The sequence below is a fragment of the Molossus molossus genome, unplaced genomic scaffold (genome assembly GCF_014108415.1).
Source record: "Molossus molossus isolate mMolMol1 unplaced genomic scaffold, mMolMol1.p scaffold_m16_p_3, whole genome shotgun sequence".
NCBI lineage: Eukaryota > Metazoa > Chordata > Mammalia > Chiroptera > Molossidae > Molossus > Molossus molossus.
In genome coordinates, this window is record NW_023425366.1 from 16168764 (window position 1) to 16187971 (window position 19208).

Here is a 19208-nt window from a genome sequence, read left to right on the forward strand (position 1 = left end):
TGAACACACAGATCTCACACAATTGCTCTGTGCTATAGTTTAGTTTTAAATCTTTAAAACCTCAATACACACCTTAATATTTCTTTTAGCACACAAAATTAATTTACACATAAAAGTAACATCTATTTATAGAACTCTATTAAATTTTTTTCAAAATTTAAAAATAAATAGCACTATTTTGCAATTCTGATTTTACAGAGAAATAAAACTTGTTGCCCCGTAATGTTCTATCAAAATGGAAAGTTAAGTCAATTTGCTCTGCTTTTCACAACAGAAATAAGCATTCGCACTATCAGCCTTGAAAAATCAACTTGGTGACAAGAAAAATTCCTTAAAAAATAGAATCACTGAAAAATGGGAGCTGGTGCCATCTAGTGAGAGGTAATGGTAGTGGGACCTTGGGTGTCAGCCATGAAGTCAGGTTCCACTATAAGTTTAGTCACGTGCAACTCAACAGGCGCACACGAGGTCAAGGCCTGAAAGTTACATGCAAAAATGAAAACCACGACGGTGTTAGGACTGAGGAGTAATGGATTTTGTTTTTTCTTTCTTTCTTTCTTTTTTTTTATCCTCACCCGAGGACATTTTTCCATTTTTTGTACAGATAGAGTGGGAGGGAGAGAGAGGAAGAGAGAGAGAGAGAGAGAGAGAGAGAGAGAGAGAGAGAGAGAGAGAGAAACATCGATGTGAAAGGGACACATCGAGTGGCTGCCACCCACACAACCCAACCAGGGCCGGGGACAAACTGCAACCGAGGTACATGCCCTCAGCGGGAACCGAGGACCACAGGTGGACGCTCTAACCGCTGAGCCAAACGGGCCAGGGCTGTTTTTTCTTTAAATGCCATCCTACCTTTAAAGGAAAAGAAATCAAGCAGGTAGTTAAAAATGATTACTGAACATGAGGGATACTGGAGGGGAAAGACTGGCCAATTAAGTAAATGAAAACTTCCATGATTCACAGCAAGTCAGGCAGTAAGTAGTCTCTTACTCATTGGGAGGCTGGTGGAAGGCAAATTTATGGTAGGCCAGAATTAAGGATTTAACTTCTTTCTCTATTTATTTAAAGAGCTGGTTTATGTGAAAAAAAAAAAAAAGCATCTACCCAGACTCCCAGTAAAGCAGCACTCAGGACTATGATCATCAATGCTCACTCACCATGACCGTCAGGGAGGCGCAAGACCCCAGAATGGTTTTTTTGGTTAGAAAACCAGAGTTAATTTTTGAGTTTACCCCAATAGACCTCCTCAATACTAACAATGCTGAGGAGAGCTGGGCTACAGTACCAAAGGTCTCAGAGAGGTAGACTTCCTGCAACATTTTCATGGACTGGCAAGTTTATTACCAATTATTATTATTTTGGTAGGAGCTTTTGAGAATGCTGCTTTCCTATAAGGCCGGGTGCCCGAGAACTCCGAGCATGCCTAGACACGTCTGTGCTGTCCTTCCATAGTCCGCTTCTCAGCTGGCCCTCGAGAGGGCGGGGCCTTGTGTTCTGTTCATCACCACATACCCAGCACTTCATTATGTCGGCACATGTAAGTGCTCAATGTCAGTTGATTGAGTGAATAAATCAATGCATGAATGAATCTCATATAATCCAACTGGTCTTAGGGGAAAAGAGGGAAAAAAACACCCTCACAAAAGCGAGGACAATTATAGACAGGAAGATAAGCACAGGGGCAGACCTGATGCCAACATACTGCCATCGTTCAACACCTGACAACACTTGAAAGAGTTTAAGTCCAAGTTAATATAAAAACAGAGTGTTTTCCGGAAGACTCATTTACAAATAAGTTAATGAAAACCCAGTTACTACACAAAGATGTAACAGGAGCCTAGTGTTCTATTGTTTCAAGATGAAGAGGACTCCCCCGAGTACACCAGGTGAAGGTCTAGAGTCCCATAGAGGGAGTGTAGCACATCAAGGACTTTTTCTTGAATGGTGTCAACTTGCTCAGAAGGACAGTATTCATCCAGACTTGACCTAAAACCAAGAAGACAAGACACTCATAAACAGGATGAGATCACACTGTGCAGCGAGCAACGGCCTGTCCGTGTTGATTTCAATGGGAAGTAGAAGCGAGTGCTGAATGGGAAGCTGCTGACGTTTACTCGTGTCAGGCACATGACACCAATGATGCTCTTTAATGTCCTCAGCCACTCTCTGAAACAGGTCCATTTACCTTCCCTTTAAAGGACTCTGACAATGAGAAAGATTAACCTGCACAGGTCACATAGCAAGCACTGGTCAGTAAGTGCCTGGACGGCTTTAAACCACAGGGCCCGCCTTCAAAGCCCAGAGCTTGATCTCTAGACTGCCGTCTCCCTGAAGGGAGCTGCTGCCTGGGAATACTGGGCTTATTATCTGAGTGACACCCTTCTCCTCCTTTAATGCATATGTGGGGGCTAGAAATTATGAGGGAAGAGGCTTTCCAACTGATGAGAGGGTTCTGCTTCTAAAAACAGTTTGTTAACTACACAAGTGTGCAGGATTGTCCAAAATGAAGTGTGGGGAAGTGCTGGTGTAGGGATTAATTTCCTAGGTTGTAAGTATTGAGAAAGAGCCAAGTGGGATGATGGGACAGAAACAGACATTCTGGGAGTCTTTCTAGAATTGCCAACTACATGGTGAATGGCCAGGCAGTTGAAAGGTCACTGACAAAGACATCTGGATTAAGGTCTGAAATGATTTGATCAGGGTCTCCTGATTATGAACTGGGGAGACGAAGCCATTTAGAGGGATGGGTCGGGAAGAGTGGCTTGGGATTTCTATAGACAGAAATGAAATTAGTTATCTAGCTTACTCCCTATCACAAGTATGTAGAAGTAAAAAAATAATCTATAAGATTTCTGATAAACTCATTCCATTCTCCGATGATTGGGTTATTTTTGAAGCTTGATGTATTTAACACATAACAAGTTTGTTAAATATAGAACAATTTAAAATTTTTAAATACTGCCCCATGTATACATATGGATAAAGACTTACTTTATGAAAGTATCATAAGATTAACTTATGACAAATAAGGGTACTTGAATGCTTTCAAAAAAATTTCTGGCCTCGTTAACACTATTAAAGAGTGGTTCTTGATGGGAGGACCCAAAAGGGAGTTCTGGTTGTCAATCCCAATCAGGGAAGGAGGGCAGGGCTGCAAGAGTGCTTGCGAGGTGCAGGACGGTCCTGCAGCGTACACGTGAGTAACTGTCCTGTGTCCTGCCTGCTTTCCACAGCCCACAGAACACCCAATAGAGAACCTGGGCCCTGCTTATAATTAAAATCAATTTTTTATTATTTTTAGAGAGAGAGGAAGAGACAGGGAGAAAGAGAAACATGGATGTGAGAGTGAAACACTGATCCGCTGCCTCCTGCACGCCCCCTACTGGGGATGAAGCCCAAAACCCGAGCAAGTGCCCTGACTGGGAATTGAACCAGCAACCTTTCAGTGCACAGGATGACGCCCAACCAACTGAGCCACACTGGCCAGGGCCTGTTTTTAATTTTTTGAACCTAGAATTTAACACTCTTCTACATATGAGCAAAATGTTTTTGAAAATGGATTCACTACGTACTAAATTTTTCAGAAATGAAAGTAACTACTCTGTTAAATGAGGAAAGATTGAACTTTAAGTTCAGAACTTTAGCAAGAGGCTGTTTTGACTAGAAAAACCATGTCATTATGGCAGCACTGTTCGTGGTATTTGGCTCATATAACCTGCGAGTATCTGTCTGTCTGGAACTGTTACCTTTAGGGCCTCTGCGAAGATGCAAGTCTAGTGTGGCATTTTAATACATCTCACTTTTACCAATCACTTTCATTTCTCCTTTATGTTGCAGTGATATTTTTGTGTGTGTAAACATATATAAACATATTTAAATTATGTGAATAAGTAGTGTATTGCTATAGACTAAGACTAAATGTTTGAGTACCCCCCCCCCCAAATTCATATTCCCCAATGTGATCACATCTGAAGGTGAGGCCTCTGGGAGGTGATTAGGTCATGAGGGCAGACTCCTCAATGTATGAGGTTAATGCTCCACAGTAGAGTCCCAGAGAGCTCCTTCACACCTTCCACCATGTGAGGTGAGGTCACAGGAGAAGGTGGCTGTCCAGGAAGTAGGAACCAGGTCCTCACCACGATACTGCATCTCCTGGTGCCTTCATCTTGAACTTTCCAGCCTCCAGGACTGAGAAATAAACTTCTGTTGTTTATAAGCAACAGGTCTATGATATTTTTCTTATCGCAGACTGAATGGACTAAGACAATTACATTAACTATATATTACGTATAATATCTACATATTTTAAAAGTATGTATGTAGGTTAGATTATCCATGAATTCTGTCGCAGGATGGTAAAAGATGTTACAAAATGCTTGTCATAAAAAATAAAATATTATTTATTTAAGGTACTTATTTTAGAATTTAAGTTTTATATGAAACCAGCCCAAAGGTTAACACAGAAAATAAAATTTTAATAAATTGTTGTAACTATTCAGCACATTAATATGTTTAAATTTAAAACATGGCGGCAGCCAAATATTCCTCTGTAGGACACAAAAATGGGAATTCTTGTGTTTATCTGAATAATATCTCCAACTTCAAAGACAAGATAAAATGTTGTTTGCCAAACATTACTAATAGGAAAGGGAAAATACATATCTGAAATTTGAGCTGAGGTTAAAAACTGATAAGAATTATTGTATTAGTAATCATCAGATACGGAGATTGTATTAGTTCCCTACTGCTGCTATAACGCATTGCCCCAAACATAGACACTTACAGCCCCCAGATTGATTATCTTACCGTTGTACTGGAGGTCAGAGTCCTAAAATAAAGATGCCGGCAGGGCTCCATTTCTTCTCCAGGCTCTGGGAAGAATCCTTGCCTTGCCTTTCCAGACTCCACAGCCGCCTGCATTCATCCCTTAGCTTGTAGCCCCACCCCCTCCTTCAAAGCCAACACTCTAGCACCTTCCAATCTCTGATTCTACCAGCTGTCTTCCTTGTAAGAACCCCTGTAATTACATTCGGCCCACCCAGATAATCTAGGATAACTTCCTAATGTGAAGTTCCTTGAGTTAATCAACATCTGTAAAGCTGTCAGTGTAAGCCAACACAGTCACGAGCTCTTAACACTGGGACGTGGGCAGCGCTGATGCACCACTCTTCAGGACACCACACTTACCTTGCAATTGTCACGAGAGTAGGTTTTGGTAAGTTTTTCAGTAAATAACATACAGACTGAATAAGACACTCAATTTCTTGTTCTGTGCTAATATGGTGAGGAAGCTCTGAATAATCACAGGTGAGACCAGCCTGGTGAACCTGAAAATAAGACAATTAAAAAACTACACTGTAAGGCTCTGCTGTCTTCATATGTAACATTCCTTAACCATTAATGGACTTGATGGCAGATCTTTTAATATTTCTGTGAACTGGGATTATTTCTTCCTTAATAATTTCTGTGCCATAGAAGTGATCTCTTCTCTCTTTGCTGGTAAGAATTGGTCTATATACCTGTTTGGGACTGATGCCTTTTCTAGAAATAATTCTTTACTTCTTAAATTCATTTCATGATTATGGATTCATTAAGTTTTTTTCCTTATTGAGTCTTTCTGACAACTCACATTTTCTAGCAAATTACCCATTTCACCTAGATTCTAAAAGCTGATATAAAACTATACATAATATTCTCACTTTACCTATTCTTCCAATATATTATTGTATTTACTTTTTTTTTAATCCTAATTTGAGGATTTTTTCCATCAATTTTCAGACAGAGTGGGAGGGAGGGGTAGAGAGAGAGAAAAACACTGATGTGAGAGAGACACACTGACTGGTTGCCTCCCACACGACCCTGACCAGGGCTGGGGACAAACCGCAACCGAGGTATGTGCCCTTGACCTGAATTGAGCCTGAGACTCTTTGGTCCACAGGCCAACGCTCTAACTGCTGAGCAAAACCAGCCAGGGTTCCATTGATTTTCTTTTAGATAGACTAGAAGGTAGGGAGGGAGAGAGAGAAACATCGATGTGAGAGAGACATATCAATTGGTTGCCTCCCACATGACCTCAACTCAAACTGGGGACTGAACCTGCAACCCAAATACATGCCCTTGACCGGAATAGAACCCATGACCCTTTGGTCCAAGGGCTGACGCACTAACCACTGAGCAAAACAGGCCAGGGCTATTTTATTTACTTTTTAAATACATGCATTTAGTACTACATTCAAGGTTTCAAGAGGATACAAGGCAAAGTCTTCCTCCTACCTTATTTAACCTACTGTTCCCAGTTTCTTGTGCATCCCTTATGTAGAAGCACACGCTATGACATCTATACGTGTGTTTTAAACGTAAAGGACTGGCACAGAACTCAGTATGCCTGAACGCTGAAAGTGGCTCACAAGCTGACATTTTGTAGCTTCTGTTTTAAAGTTCTGAAAACTGGATCTCAAATATGTCACAGTTGTGCCTAGTGTACATGAGTGTAAGCATGGAAAAAAACACCAATCTGCTATTTTATTGGAGGCTCTGGGTTAAATTCAAAGATTTAACTGGCAATGATCCGTCAATGCAGTGAAATGACAGACTGTGCATGATCTTTTCTACTACAATGATGGAAAGACTTCGTGTTCAAACCCTGTAGCTATAGGCACGTCACATCTGATCTCAGAATATGCGACCAAGCCCATGACATCCCTTCTCTCAACGAAGTGTGAAGCCCTCCCAACCATCAGAAAATCCAGATGCGATGGAATGATTAAAGTAGACCTACAGGAAGACACAGCACTGATATCCCGTGAGCTCAAAGCAGTTTAAAACCCTATGTGTCTTCTAATTCTTTCTTTCTTAATAATTGTCATTATGCCCTGGCTGGTTTGGGTCAGCAGTTAGAGTGTCGACCCACAGACCAGAGTCGTGGGTTCGATTCTGCTCAAGGGCAAGTACCTCGGTTGTAGTTCGATTCCCAGTCCTGGTTGGGGTCATGCAGGGGCAACCAATCGATGTTTCTCTCTCTCACCCTCCCTCCCACTCTATCTGAAAATCAACAGAAAAGTGTCCTCCGGTGAGAACATTCTTTTAAAAAAAAAAAGAAGGATGACTCCCCAGGTCAGGTGGCTTAGCTGGTTGGAGCATCATCCTGTACACCAAAAAAACTGTGGGTTCAATTCCTGGTCAGGGCACATAGCTAGGTTTTAAGTTTTGATCCTCAGTAGGGGTTTATGGGAGGCAACTGATTGATATTTGTCTCTTACATCAATGTTTCTCTCTCTCTAAAAAACCAATGAACCATCTCTTCCCGGGGGGGGGGGGGGGAGGATTAAAAAAAAGGACAACTATATATGGTGCCAGTTGGGTACTAGAGATGTCAGAGGAACACTTTGTAAAGTATATGATTGTATAACCACTATGTTGTATACCTAAAACCAATACAAAATAATACTGATTGTAAAAAAAAAAAATGTTTTTAATAAAAAAGAAGGGTGAGTCTTAGATTAGGCATGATTGAACTAAAACATTATTTTGTTAGTATTTTTTATCATATTAAGTTAGCTTTAAATCAACATGTAAACTTCAGTTCAAATGAGGTGGTTTGATTGTATCACATGACTAAATAAAACATTAAAGCAAAAACACAATCTACTGAAGTATAAGAAACATTGGAAGTGAGAGAACAGAAGGCTGGAGGTCTCAGCTCTGGCACAAAATCTGAGAAAAGGCACATAAACTTCACATGGAAAAATTTATGCTTCAAAGACTGCAGAACGATGTACAATAACAGAGATGATCATTAGAGGTATTCTCTGTTGCCACTGTGGGCACACAGAGTCAGTTACGCGTGCAGCTGACGCAGATAAGGTGCATCGCTAGAGCGCCTTCTTGTGCTTTCTGCTGGGTTTTTATAATCAGAAGTTTGCAGAGTACGGAAAGACAGGTGGAGGAAAGGAGTAAGAAAAGTAAATCAATAAAGAATGAACAACTTTAGAAACTGTATTCTTTCTTTTCTCTGGGAAAAAGAGATCTGACCAAAACAAAAACATAAAAACAAACAAAACCCCCGAACCACAGCACTTTTGTCTCACAGATAAAATTCGGAAAAGTATGTTTTTTCTTAGAAAACTGAAAGCTTCTAAAGATCATGTACTTTTCCCCCACTACTTTTTTACAGAAAATAATCCATTCACACCTCCAAGGAACACAAATAAAATAACCTACATTAACAAAAAGCACTTTTTTCCCCCTAGCCAGAAAAATGCTTTTGCAAAGGGTCAATTTTTTACTTCAACATAGAATATTTACCATTTCGTAGTCCGGCACGTCCATCCGTTTTTTCAAACTCTGTACAAGTGGAACTAGTGCATCCATTCTGGAAAACAGCCAGCCCTCGGTTAACCCTCACACCGTCTCCTCAAAAATTACAGTCGCCAATGATACATCACCCTTGAAATTCCCCATTAACAATATGTTTCATATGATTCTTGGGAAATGAAAGTTAGAGCTGTTCAAATATCATCTTAAAATATTAAGAAATAAATGTTCCCTGCTGTTTTCTTACCTAAAAAGGTTACAGATTGTGTTCAAGACTGAAAATTAGCACTTTGAGAAACAGAGATTTTCCTTTAACTTAAAAATGCAAGTTCTACCGTGACTTTAAAAGTCATTCTGATCAGCAAGAAAACTAAGTGTCTTTAGCACACTGTTGAAAAAAGCAGTTTCCTGAAGGTTTAAAAAAATTAAGGTTGCATTTATTGACATACACAATTATAACTGGGAAAGTTCTATACCGCTTGATATCACAACAAGGTGCTTTTAAATGATTTAATTTAGGTGGAATTCTTTGGAAGCCCTGATTAATGAATGATTCTAGTATTTTAATGCCTCCTCCACTAACATCCACTTATGTGCTGGGAGGGAAAGAAGAAAAGAAAAAGGAGGCATGGACGCCTGTCTATCCAATCATCCTACTACTTCTTCCTTTGTATTAATGACACTTTCTGGACTTCTGGACCCTAATCACCCACCTCCTCTAGGGTCTGGCCCTTTAGGTAAGCTTGGGGAGACTTTACTTGCTGTATGACTTTTCCTTTGTGTTATTCTTTTTTCCCCCCAATTCCAACCACAGTCTCAACTTGCCACTGTTGTGGTCTCCTTGTGTCTTCAAGTCTGAGACAGAGCTCCCTGCAGGAGACAAAGAGCTACCTGGGCACGTTCAGCAGGTCCAGTGGGTTTCAGCGGAAGGAGGCCCCATCTAGAGGCTGGACGCAGGATTCTAAGGTTTTCAGGCTATCTTTTTTGGTTTTAAGTTTTAAACTTGGATTGAGACTTCAAACAAATAATCATAAAATAGTAGGTACTCTTTAATATTTCTGGGAAGAATCATGCGACTTATTTCTATATCCCCCTATTCCATCATCATTCCAAAAAGGAGGGAATCATTTTTAGAATTATTTCCCTATACTGAAGAGAAAAACCTTTAACTGGTGTTAAGGTGCCAGGCTAATATTTATTGATATGATTAATGCTATTATGGTTTATTCTTCCAAACTATTGCTTTCTTTAGTGATTAAGGTTTTATGATATTTATATTTCAAGGATGTTTCTGAATATTTTAAAGTAAAAAATTACAGTGAATATTTTGAATAAGTAATGCATAGCACAAGAAGGTATCTCTCCCTCATGTACATCACCATTTAGCCATATAATTCCTCTCTGCAGAGGTAACTGCTTTTCTAATTTCTTCCATATTCTTTCAGAGATCTGTTGAAGTATTTTCAATAACTGTCACATAATAAATCTTAGTGTCTCGAAGTACTATGCTTCCAACTCTCTTTTTTTTTGTTTCTACCTTACAACTGATTTCTTACATTTACACTGTGGAGAATACAGTGTGTGGGAGACAATTTGAAAATAAGCTAGTTCTGGTCTTCTATGCTCATGGGGACAAAAAGTTTGTATCTGATAGTTTTATTTTAGCTACTTGGTCTTTTGAATTTATATAATTTAAATAATTATTTTAGCAAAAAATATGCTATTTATATCCCTATTCTTTCAAACTAAGATTAATACTAAAGGCATTCTTCACTCCACCCCCAAATGAACAGATGATCACTCTAAAAAAGAACTTTTCCCTCCCTGTTTCCAAGGTCAGTCAACATTGAGAGAATTGGCCAAATAAATGACCTGATGAAAAACGCAGCTTTCAAATCTTGCTCCTTGATGCTATGGACAGCTTGAAAGTAAACTCTTCTACTCGTAGCTGGCTATCCTTACAGAGGCAAGTGTTTACATTATAATTTACCAGTCTAGTCACTTATTTTTCTATTGATAGGTTCATTTTTTTTTTCTTATTCTACTTAGAACAGGGCCTGTTTTCCTCATCTGTAATCCTCCATGAAACCTACCATCACACCTGTATATAAAAGGGGCAGCTGCCTCACAATGGCTAAAAGCATACCCATTTACTATGTGATTTGGGGCGACTTAAACTGTGTGCCCTAGTTTCCTCACCTATAAAATAGAAATAATAATAATAATAATGAAGCCAGAAGATTGTTAAAAGAAATAAGTGAGATAATGCAAGGAAATATCTTAGAATTAGAACAATATCAGGCACACAAAAATACTCAATAAACGCTAACTAGTGTTAGTAAATTTGTGTTGACATTTGACACTAATTTTTAAAAGCAATTTAGTACATCCAGCAATAAACTAAGACTGAAATACAGTAGAGCTGGAAGGAAAATGTGTGAGGGTCTTACCCAGGGTTTGAAGCCCATTTCTGTACAGTTTCCTCATCATCACCATCACACAAATCAGCAAAAGCAGCTTCTAAATCTTCTAATTGGTGAATTTGAGTATCAACACAATCTACCAAATCTTCCTTTAAATGCACAGAAAAGCCGAAATTAGTTATTTTATTGATGTCACCACAATAAATTCAATTAAAAAATACCTTATTTTGTAAAAGGAAAAAAAAAGTCTCAGTTCAATGAGTTAAAACATGATTTTCAAGTACTGATCACAGACTTCCCCAATAAACACACACACACAGATTTTGGACAGTTGTTTGAGAGTATTCTAATAAGTTATAAGGTATTATTCGATATATGTGATAAATAGATAAAACCCAAAGGGAATAAATTGCGGATACCTCTGTCAGGTTGGTGCCAGGCTTTTTAAATTGGTACAGCTCTTGTAAGATTTTGTACTCCTCCTAAAAACAAAACAAAAAATCCACACATTAGAAAAAACATTACTCTTTTTCAAGGATATGCTTTAAGTGAGAAATGGCTGTGATACAAGAACATCATAGTCATTTAAAGATTAGTCTCAGAAAATCAGGCAAAATGTCCAATTCAGATTTCACTGTAAATATTACCATTTTTTCAGGGTAAGTCCATCCATCTGGGCATGACAAGCAGAGGTCTTTGGTTAGTTAGATAAATCAAAGTGGCTTTCGATACGTATACAGAATAAGAACTGAAGAAGGTAGCATCCTCATTATAAATCAACTACTGAACTTAGAAAAGAGACAGTTAATTTGAATCCTCCCAAATAGATCTGGAACAACCTCCTGAATACTAAGGTAAGCAGATACATGTGTCCATAAAATATACCTAGGAATGCTCATTTGCACTATGAATTTATCAGTTTCTTAAATGCATGATTCTATTTCAGATCTATGCCTACTGACAGTGCCTGGTGATTTGCATTTAAGATCTGCTGAAGTACCCTAAGGATCACAGGCCTCAATGATTAGCTACAAATAGTACACGTGTAACTAGGCACCTTATTATTCATTGAAAAATTTGTCACACAGGGTTTTATAGACATAGAATATCTCTGGAAAGATACCACAAAAAACTGGCCATAGTTTTATGTCTGAGGTCAGAAACTGAGGGTACGGGGATGGGGTAAGAGAGTGACATTCTTTCATGTCCATGCTTTCTTCTTTTATATGACTTTGTTTCTTTCAACTTCCCTGCACACATTATCCCAATTAATAAATGCAAAATGATAAATACTATCTAGAGCAGGGATCTGTTTTTATATGGCCCTCAAGTTATGAATGGGATATACAATTATAAAGGGTTTGAAAGAACAACACACAAGGAAGAATATGTGGCGGAGGCCATACGGGACCCCCAATAAAGTCATTACCATCTGGCTGTTTGCATAAAGCCTGCAGATCCCTGATCTAGAGAAATGTCATATAACTCTCAAAATCTATGTTTTAAAAATAGCACATTTACCTGAGTGAACATTTCTTTGAAGGGATTCTTGACTGAAAAAAAATCTAAGTCGATATCTAAAACAAATGCATCCCCTTTCTTCAAGATGTCTGGAATTTCTCCAGTGCTGACTACTGCTGGTCACTCCTGGCTCTCAGGAGGGTAAGAACACAAAGGTCCTAGGCCAGTTTACAGCCTTTGCTGTGCTGTGATGTCTTTTTCCAACCCTTCTGAATGAGAGGCACCGTTCACAGAAGCCATGTGTCTTGCATCTTTCCGTGCTAGCTTTGGTTTCTTAGCAGAAGACACTGCATCGCTTTCTTCCTGACTGTTACAGAGTGTATATGGTTTCACCGTAATTACATCTAGTTTTAAGGGTTTCTGGTTCTCTAGCTGGTCTTCAGTGACATAAAGACCATCACTTAGGAAGTAATGATCTGTACTTGTAACCCTGGATCAGAGGAGAAAACTATTTTAAAGATGAAGGAACAAATTAGCTGACATTTCATGTAGCATTTCCGAACTATTAGAAAGGACACATTCGACAAAAACTGAGAGCTGTCTCTAATATCTGTACTTCCTGCTCTTCTGCAGAAACAGCATTCCCCAAATTTTTAGCTGGGCACACTACTGCCCACAGTCATAGTCTGTCTTGTAGCTAAGTGTGGCCACCTGACTAAATTCTCGCCTTGCTCTCCCCTCCTCGTTGACTGGCATATGACATGGAAGTGGCAAAGCCCACCTTGGACTATGAGGACAAAGACAATATCCTAGAGATGATGGAGCAAACAGATAGAAGGAACTGAGGTCACCCAAACCATAGAACTGCCACATAGGCCCTGGACTGTATGTGGTAAACTAACTGAGAAAGAAAATCTTGTTTAAGACAGTCTTTGGCTTTCTCTCACACCACTTGAAACTTTACCCAAAAAAATCACTTAAGAAAAAAATTACATCTGGAAATGATTTCTCTTAATAGAAGCTCCCTCCGACATATTTCAAAACTTCATTAAATTTGATATAATCTTTTAATATAAAAAGTAACTTAAAAAAATGTCATACATGTGTAGAACATATTTCACAAGTTTCAAATTTCTGATTTTAGGCATACTGGCATGACCTTAGCTTTTCAACTATATTAAATATTTGCCTTGGTAAGTATTATGAACAGTGAAATCAAACGCTTTTTCCAGAGGTAGGCTCTATCCAATTAAAATAACGGTTACCAGTTATTTCACACCTACCGGACTCCAACATATACATCCTTAAATTTAAAAAGATATAAATTTCTTCAAAAAGATGAATGACACAATGAAACTAATGTCCAGGCTTATTAAAAACTATACCATCCTAAAAAAGACAAAGGTTGTATCTTAATCTAAATCTGTGTTCTTCTTTAATAATGAATGTTTTACTGTGTTCATATCAGTACAAATACACATTTCAGACTGCATACCTAATTGTATATGAGTCTCTTCCATAAATTTTTACTTGCAGGATTAAAATCATAAAATGACAAAAATCTTCCTAGTATAATTATACACTAAGTTTCAAATGTCTGTTTCAGATTGCTCAAAATGATTTGATTTTGCAGAAACCTGTTACAGGTTCAAGTAGGACTCCTCACTGAAGTGCTCAATAAAAACCCTACTGCTCTTTCACATATACCAGTATTATGTGTGATATTTATTATATGAGGGACCCTATTTATTTAGCATTATATCCTCAATAAATACAGTTTCATGTATGCACAATTAAGTTGTTTATGTAATTGATAAGAATATACAATAAAAGTTAATTGTATCATTAAGAATAAGTCAGAAGTAAAAAGTATTATTTGTAATAAGAAATATTACTTCATGTTCAACGTATTACCATCTAATCCCACTATCCTTCAGGTTATAGAAAGTTAAAGTTCCACTACTTAAAACATTCATCCAATCACAAGACAATTTAGAAGATACACAAAACATTGGTTACACAGCTTCTGTAACAAAAATAATTGCACATGTAACCCAAGTCAGAGAATCCTGCAATTTAATTTAATTATCTAAAGCTAATTATATTAATAAAATTAAAACCCAAATCTACTTTTTAGCCATTAGATTTATAAAAAAAAAATAAGCAAGATAATTTTGCGGTTTCACTGTTAATTGCTCCATTCAGTAGACTATAGTTATAGTAGAAGGAATGTATCATCAAATATATAAATCTAAAAAGTACTTCAATGATTTAATGGAGTTAGTCATCAATAGAGCCAGAATGCTACAGGTAAAGATCACGTTATTCAAACACAAACTTGGTGCCCTGGCTGGATGGCTCAGTTGGTTGGAACACCATCCCATATATCAAAAGGTCCAGGGATCAATCCCTGGTATTTCTGGTCAGGGCTCGTATGAGGCAACTGATAGATATTTCTCTCTCATATCAAGTTTTTGCTCTCTCTCTCTCTCTCAAAATCAATAAAATAAAAACAACCAAACATACCCTTGGGTGAGTATTGGAAAAAAACGGTAACAACAAAACTTGGTCAGCAACAAAATATAAATGGTGTGTGAAAAAGATTTAAAAAAATTGAAAACTTAATCCTGGGGTTCTAAGAACTCTTTTTGGAAGAGCTGAAGCTTAATCTGACTTCTCTGTGTGTGTAGAGATACTTAGGAGTTATTACAAAAATCCAAAATAAGATAGAAGAAACATTCAACCCTTTCAATACTTAAATATGAGGAAATTACCTGATTGTTGTGGTAGAAGTGTCTTTGCCTACCAAAAAGTGATGTTTGCCCTCTCTGATTTGCTGAGCCCATGTGGGATGAAGCCATATTACGTGAGAAAAATGGCCAGCATAGACTGCAGGTATAATCCAATTCTCAATACTTAATTCTCTGGAAAAGACAGAGAGAAAAAGGATGAAAACTATTAGTGAGTGATTTTTTTTTTTTTCCAAATGTAATTTAATTCACAATAATATTTTAAGACAGCAGATCTCAAACTATGGTCTGGGGGACCCTTGAGAGGTTCCTGAGACCACTCCTGTGGCTACTAGTTAAAAACAATTTTCCTAAAACACTAAGGCACTGTTTCCCTTTTTCATGGTATTGACGTTTGCAGGTGGTGTAAAGTCGTGGTGAGTTGATGTCTTCACATTAATGAAAGCCAAACTCTACTAGTAGTCACTGCATTCGTCTCTACCAAGCACTAACCCTCCCCCTACCCCACCAAAGCCAGTTTCAGGTAAGACTGTCCTGCATGATTAAATCTTGACCCTAAGTGTACATTTAAAAATACTCCATGTGGCAAAATGAGAAGTGCACAAAAAGTACATCTTTCTGCTACATACTTTGAAGTACATAGTTGTCTCAAGAAAAAACACTTGTGACTGAATTATAAGCTAAACACCAATGTTCTTGAAAGAAAGACTGATTGATATTGGTTATTCATATTTAAATCTGAATTGTTGGATTTTACAGTCTAGGCTGTAAGAAATGACCGCTTGTCAAGTGTTAGTATAGTAGTAAAGGATATTCACATTGATCTAAAAAGGCTATGAAAATTCTCTTCCTGAATTTTTTTCATATACTTCCACCGAAACAACATACAGCAACAGGGTGAATGCAAAAGCAGATGTGAGAACCTACCTGTCTTCTATAAAGGCAAATATTAAAGAGATTTACAAAAATTTAAACATTATTACTCTTTTCACTAGATTTTTTTTTTTACTTTAGAAAACATATTTGTTTTTCATAAAACATCTTATTTATGTTAACATATAAAGGCCTATGCGGTCCTGAGAGACCCGGGTTCGGTTTCCGCTAAGGGCACGTACCTCGGTTGCAGTTTGTCCCCGGCCCTGGTCGGTTGTGTGGGTGGCAGCCACTCGATGTGTTCCTTTCACATCGATGTTTCTCTCTCTCTCTGTTCCTCTCTCTCCCTCCCACTCTACCTGAACAAAAAATGGAAAAATGTCCTCGGGTGAGGATAAAAAACAAAAAAACAAAAACAAAAACAAAAAAAACATATAAAGGCCTATTGTTATCTTGAAATGAATTACTATTTTAAACACTTCTCAGTTTTAATTTCAAATATGGTAAATATCAATAGATATAACCCACATTAAAGAAAAAGCTCAACATTTTTTAAGGGTAATATGGGAATCCTGAGACTAAAAAGTTTAAGAACTATTATTCTATGACAAATTGTATAGTCTACATACCTGCTTTGTAATTCTTTTCAATTTCTGAAATATAAAATCTCTAAATACAGAAGAAAAGTAAGGACAATGGCACAGCTACCATGCTTCTTTAGAAACCAAGGCTCTGACTTGGGATTTTGGAAAAAGTCAAATGCAGTAGGCTAAAATTAATTAACACAAGCATCTATCTTTTAATTTTATATTAAAACAGGAAATTGCTGCTATGTAACTTTTTGTTTTGTACAAGTAGGTTACATTCTAACAAACATGTACATAAAGAGACAGCAACAGAATTTCAGGGAACTTTCTTACAGAAAAGAGGCTAGTAATTATTTAGAGATACATTAGGTATAATCCTTTTTGATGAATAGAGTACAAACTACCAATTTCACTTCCATCTCTATGATACTATATAACGGAAAGTCAGTAGGATTTGTGACCTGAAAATAAACTAATTGGGAGATTGGAAAACTCAGTACTGGAAGGAAGCTATACAAATTAAATTATTGAACTATGTATTTAAGACACATTTTCTTGTGCCTCAGTATCCAGACTTTTAAAGCAGAGAGGATGAAAGAAGTGGCTCAGGTAACTTTCCAAGTCTCTTCTATTTCTGAAATTCTGTATTTTAAAGCAGAGTTTGGCAAACATTGGCTGGGCCACCTGTTTCTTTGTAAATAAAGTTGTGTTGGAACAAAACCACAGCCATTTGTTTCCATAGCGTCTATGACTGCTTTCACACTAAAAGGGAAGAGATAAGTAGTTGCAACAGACCAGCTAGCCGAAAATATCTACTACCTGGCCCTTTAAGAAACAGTTTGTCAACACATGCTCTAAATAAAATATAAAAGGCAAACAAAACAAACTCATGAGCTTAACATCTATTTCCCTTAATTGCTTATCATCTACTGCAAATTGTATTTCAAGCACATACAAGATCATAAACAAAATCATATATTACCCGAAAAGAGTTTCCTTATCAAATACAGTGTCAGCAGGCATATTCACAGGAATAAGGAGATCTGGATGTGAATCAAAATGCACAAAACTTATATTACTGTCAGGAAGATGTTTTGAGCCAATGGCCCGGTATATAAAAGGCAGAACCTGTAAAAGATACATGCACACATTCAGAATTGGCACTGAAATCATGAGCTTACACTCAACTGCAGACTGAAAACAAAGCTAAATGTAACTACACGTAATTCTGACCCACACCAAGTAGGAAAATATAAGTAGGAAAAAGTGTTCATTGTAGATGATTTAGATAATGATCTCAAGTTTTATTGCCAACTTGCACCTCCATCTCTTGCTGTCATCTTGTCGCCACAACAAACTCAACAGAAAATGTGAGGAAACTGACAAGGGCTGACGCTCAGAGAAAACCTGCTAGTGAATACGTGTTCTGGCACTAATGATGTGTTCACGCTACCCTGGGCCCTATCCATACTTCAGGAAGATATGGTTGGGCTAGGTGGTCTGTAGGGCTTTGTCCTGTTACAGTCTTTATAATTCTATGTTTAAGACTGAATTTGATTAAGCAAAGAATAAAAAACAAACCTGCATAGACAGAAAACAGTATGGTTATTACCAGAGGGAAAGGGGGATGGGAGAGGTAAAAGAGGAGGTGTAAGTGGTGATGGAAGGAGACTTGACTTGGGGTGGTGAACATAATACAATATACAGATGATGTATTGTAGAATTGTACACCTGAAACCTATCTAATTTTATTAACCGATGTCACGTCAATAAATTGAATTAAAAAAAAACAACACCCACAATGAGTTATAAAAAAAAAAAAAAAGACTGAATTTGAAAGCACTGCCTAACTCACACTTGCTCTTTCTCTCAGGTCCATAAACACTATCCAGGTCCTGAGAAGCCCAACTTCCTTCTTTTCTTCTTAACTTTCTCCATCCATAAACCCGGAATCACCCGTTTCCTCTTTCATATCCAGAGATCTCCCAAGGTTTATTAATGCTACTTAAAAAAGAAGTCTCAGATGCACGGACCTCCCCCGTAGGTTTGCAGAAGTCTGCATTCAGACGCTGTTCTAGCTACTGTAAAATAGCCCTGCCATAAAAATAGAAAGTATCTTTAGCGTGTAGAAACGCGGGCCCCGGGTTAAAAATGTTTGTACACACTATGCACACGAGAAGACTAACGGCCCTAAGAGTGCCAGGATGACTGTCCTCATTTCACATACGACAACGCGCATTCTTAACCAAAAGCATGCCACCGCCATAGGAGGGCTGTGCTGGAGATGCCGGAGGGCAACCCCGTGTTAAGGTGCAGGGCAAGGGTTCGGGGCTCTGCAGTCAACTGCCCAGGGTTCGAATCCTGACACCACCAGTTGTTGCCTGTGGGATTTGGGGACAAACCGTGCGAGTTAAATGAGTTGCCCGAGGCAGGCAAGGGCCCTCATAAACGCCTGCGCCCCCTTTTCCAAGTTAGCTTCCAAGGTAGTTCTGGGGCGCTCCCCTGCTGCAAAGCGGCTCGCGCAGGTAGCACACTCGTGCAGGGAGGCGCCGCCGCCGCCCGCTCACCTCCTGATGATCCTCCACCACCCACACCGGGAGCTCGGGGTAGCGCCGGAGGCGAGCGCGTTCTCCCGCCGAGTCGGTCATTTTTCCGCGCCCGGCTGCGTCCCAGTGAACCCCGGACGCGGGGCGAGGACCGGCCAACGCCGAGAGTCGGGCCCACGGCCTTCCCGGGCGGCAACGCGCGCTCACCCGGTTACGGTTCCGCATTGGAGGGCGTAGAGGGCAGGGGGCGGGCGC

General features: G+C 38.6%; 1 protein-coding gene across 1 annotated transcript; it reads right to left on the reverse strand.

The window, feature by feature from the left end:
- Positions 1 to 1853: 1853 nt before the first annotated feature.
- On the reverse strand, positions 1854 to 19125 carry CUNH5orf22 (chromosome unknown C5orf22 homolog). Its single transcript, XM_036279953.1, is given in 9 exon segments — positions 1854 to 1986; positions 5188 to 5327; positions 8305 to 8371; positions 10764 to 10885; positions 11156 to 11218; positions 12258 to 12687; positions 14972 to 15121; positions 17390 to 17535; positions 18975 to 19125. Coding segments are annotated over 9 exon segments (1332 nt in total). The 5' UTR covers positions 19056 to 19125.
- Between the last annotated feature and the right edge of the window lie 83 nt (positions 19126 to 19208).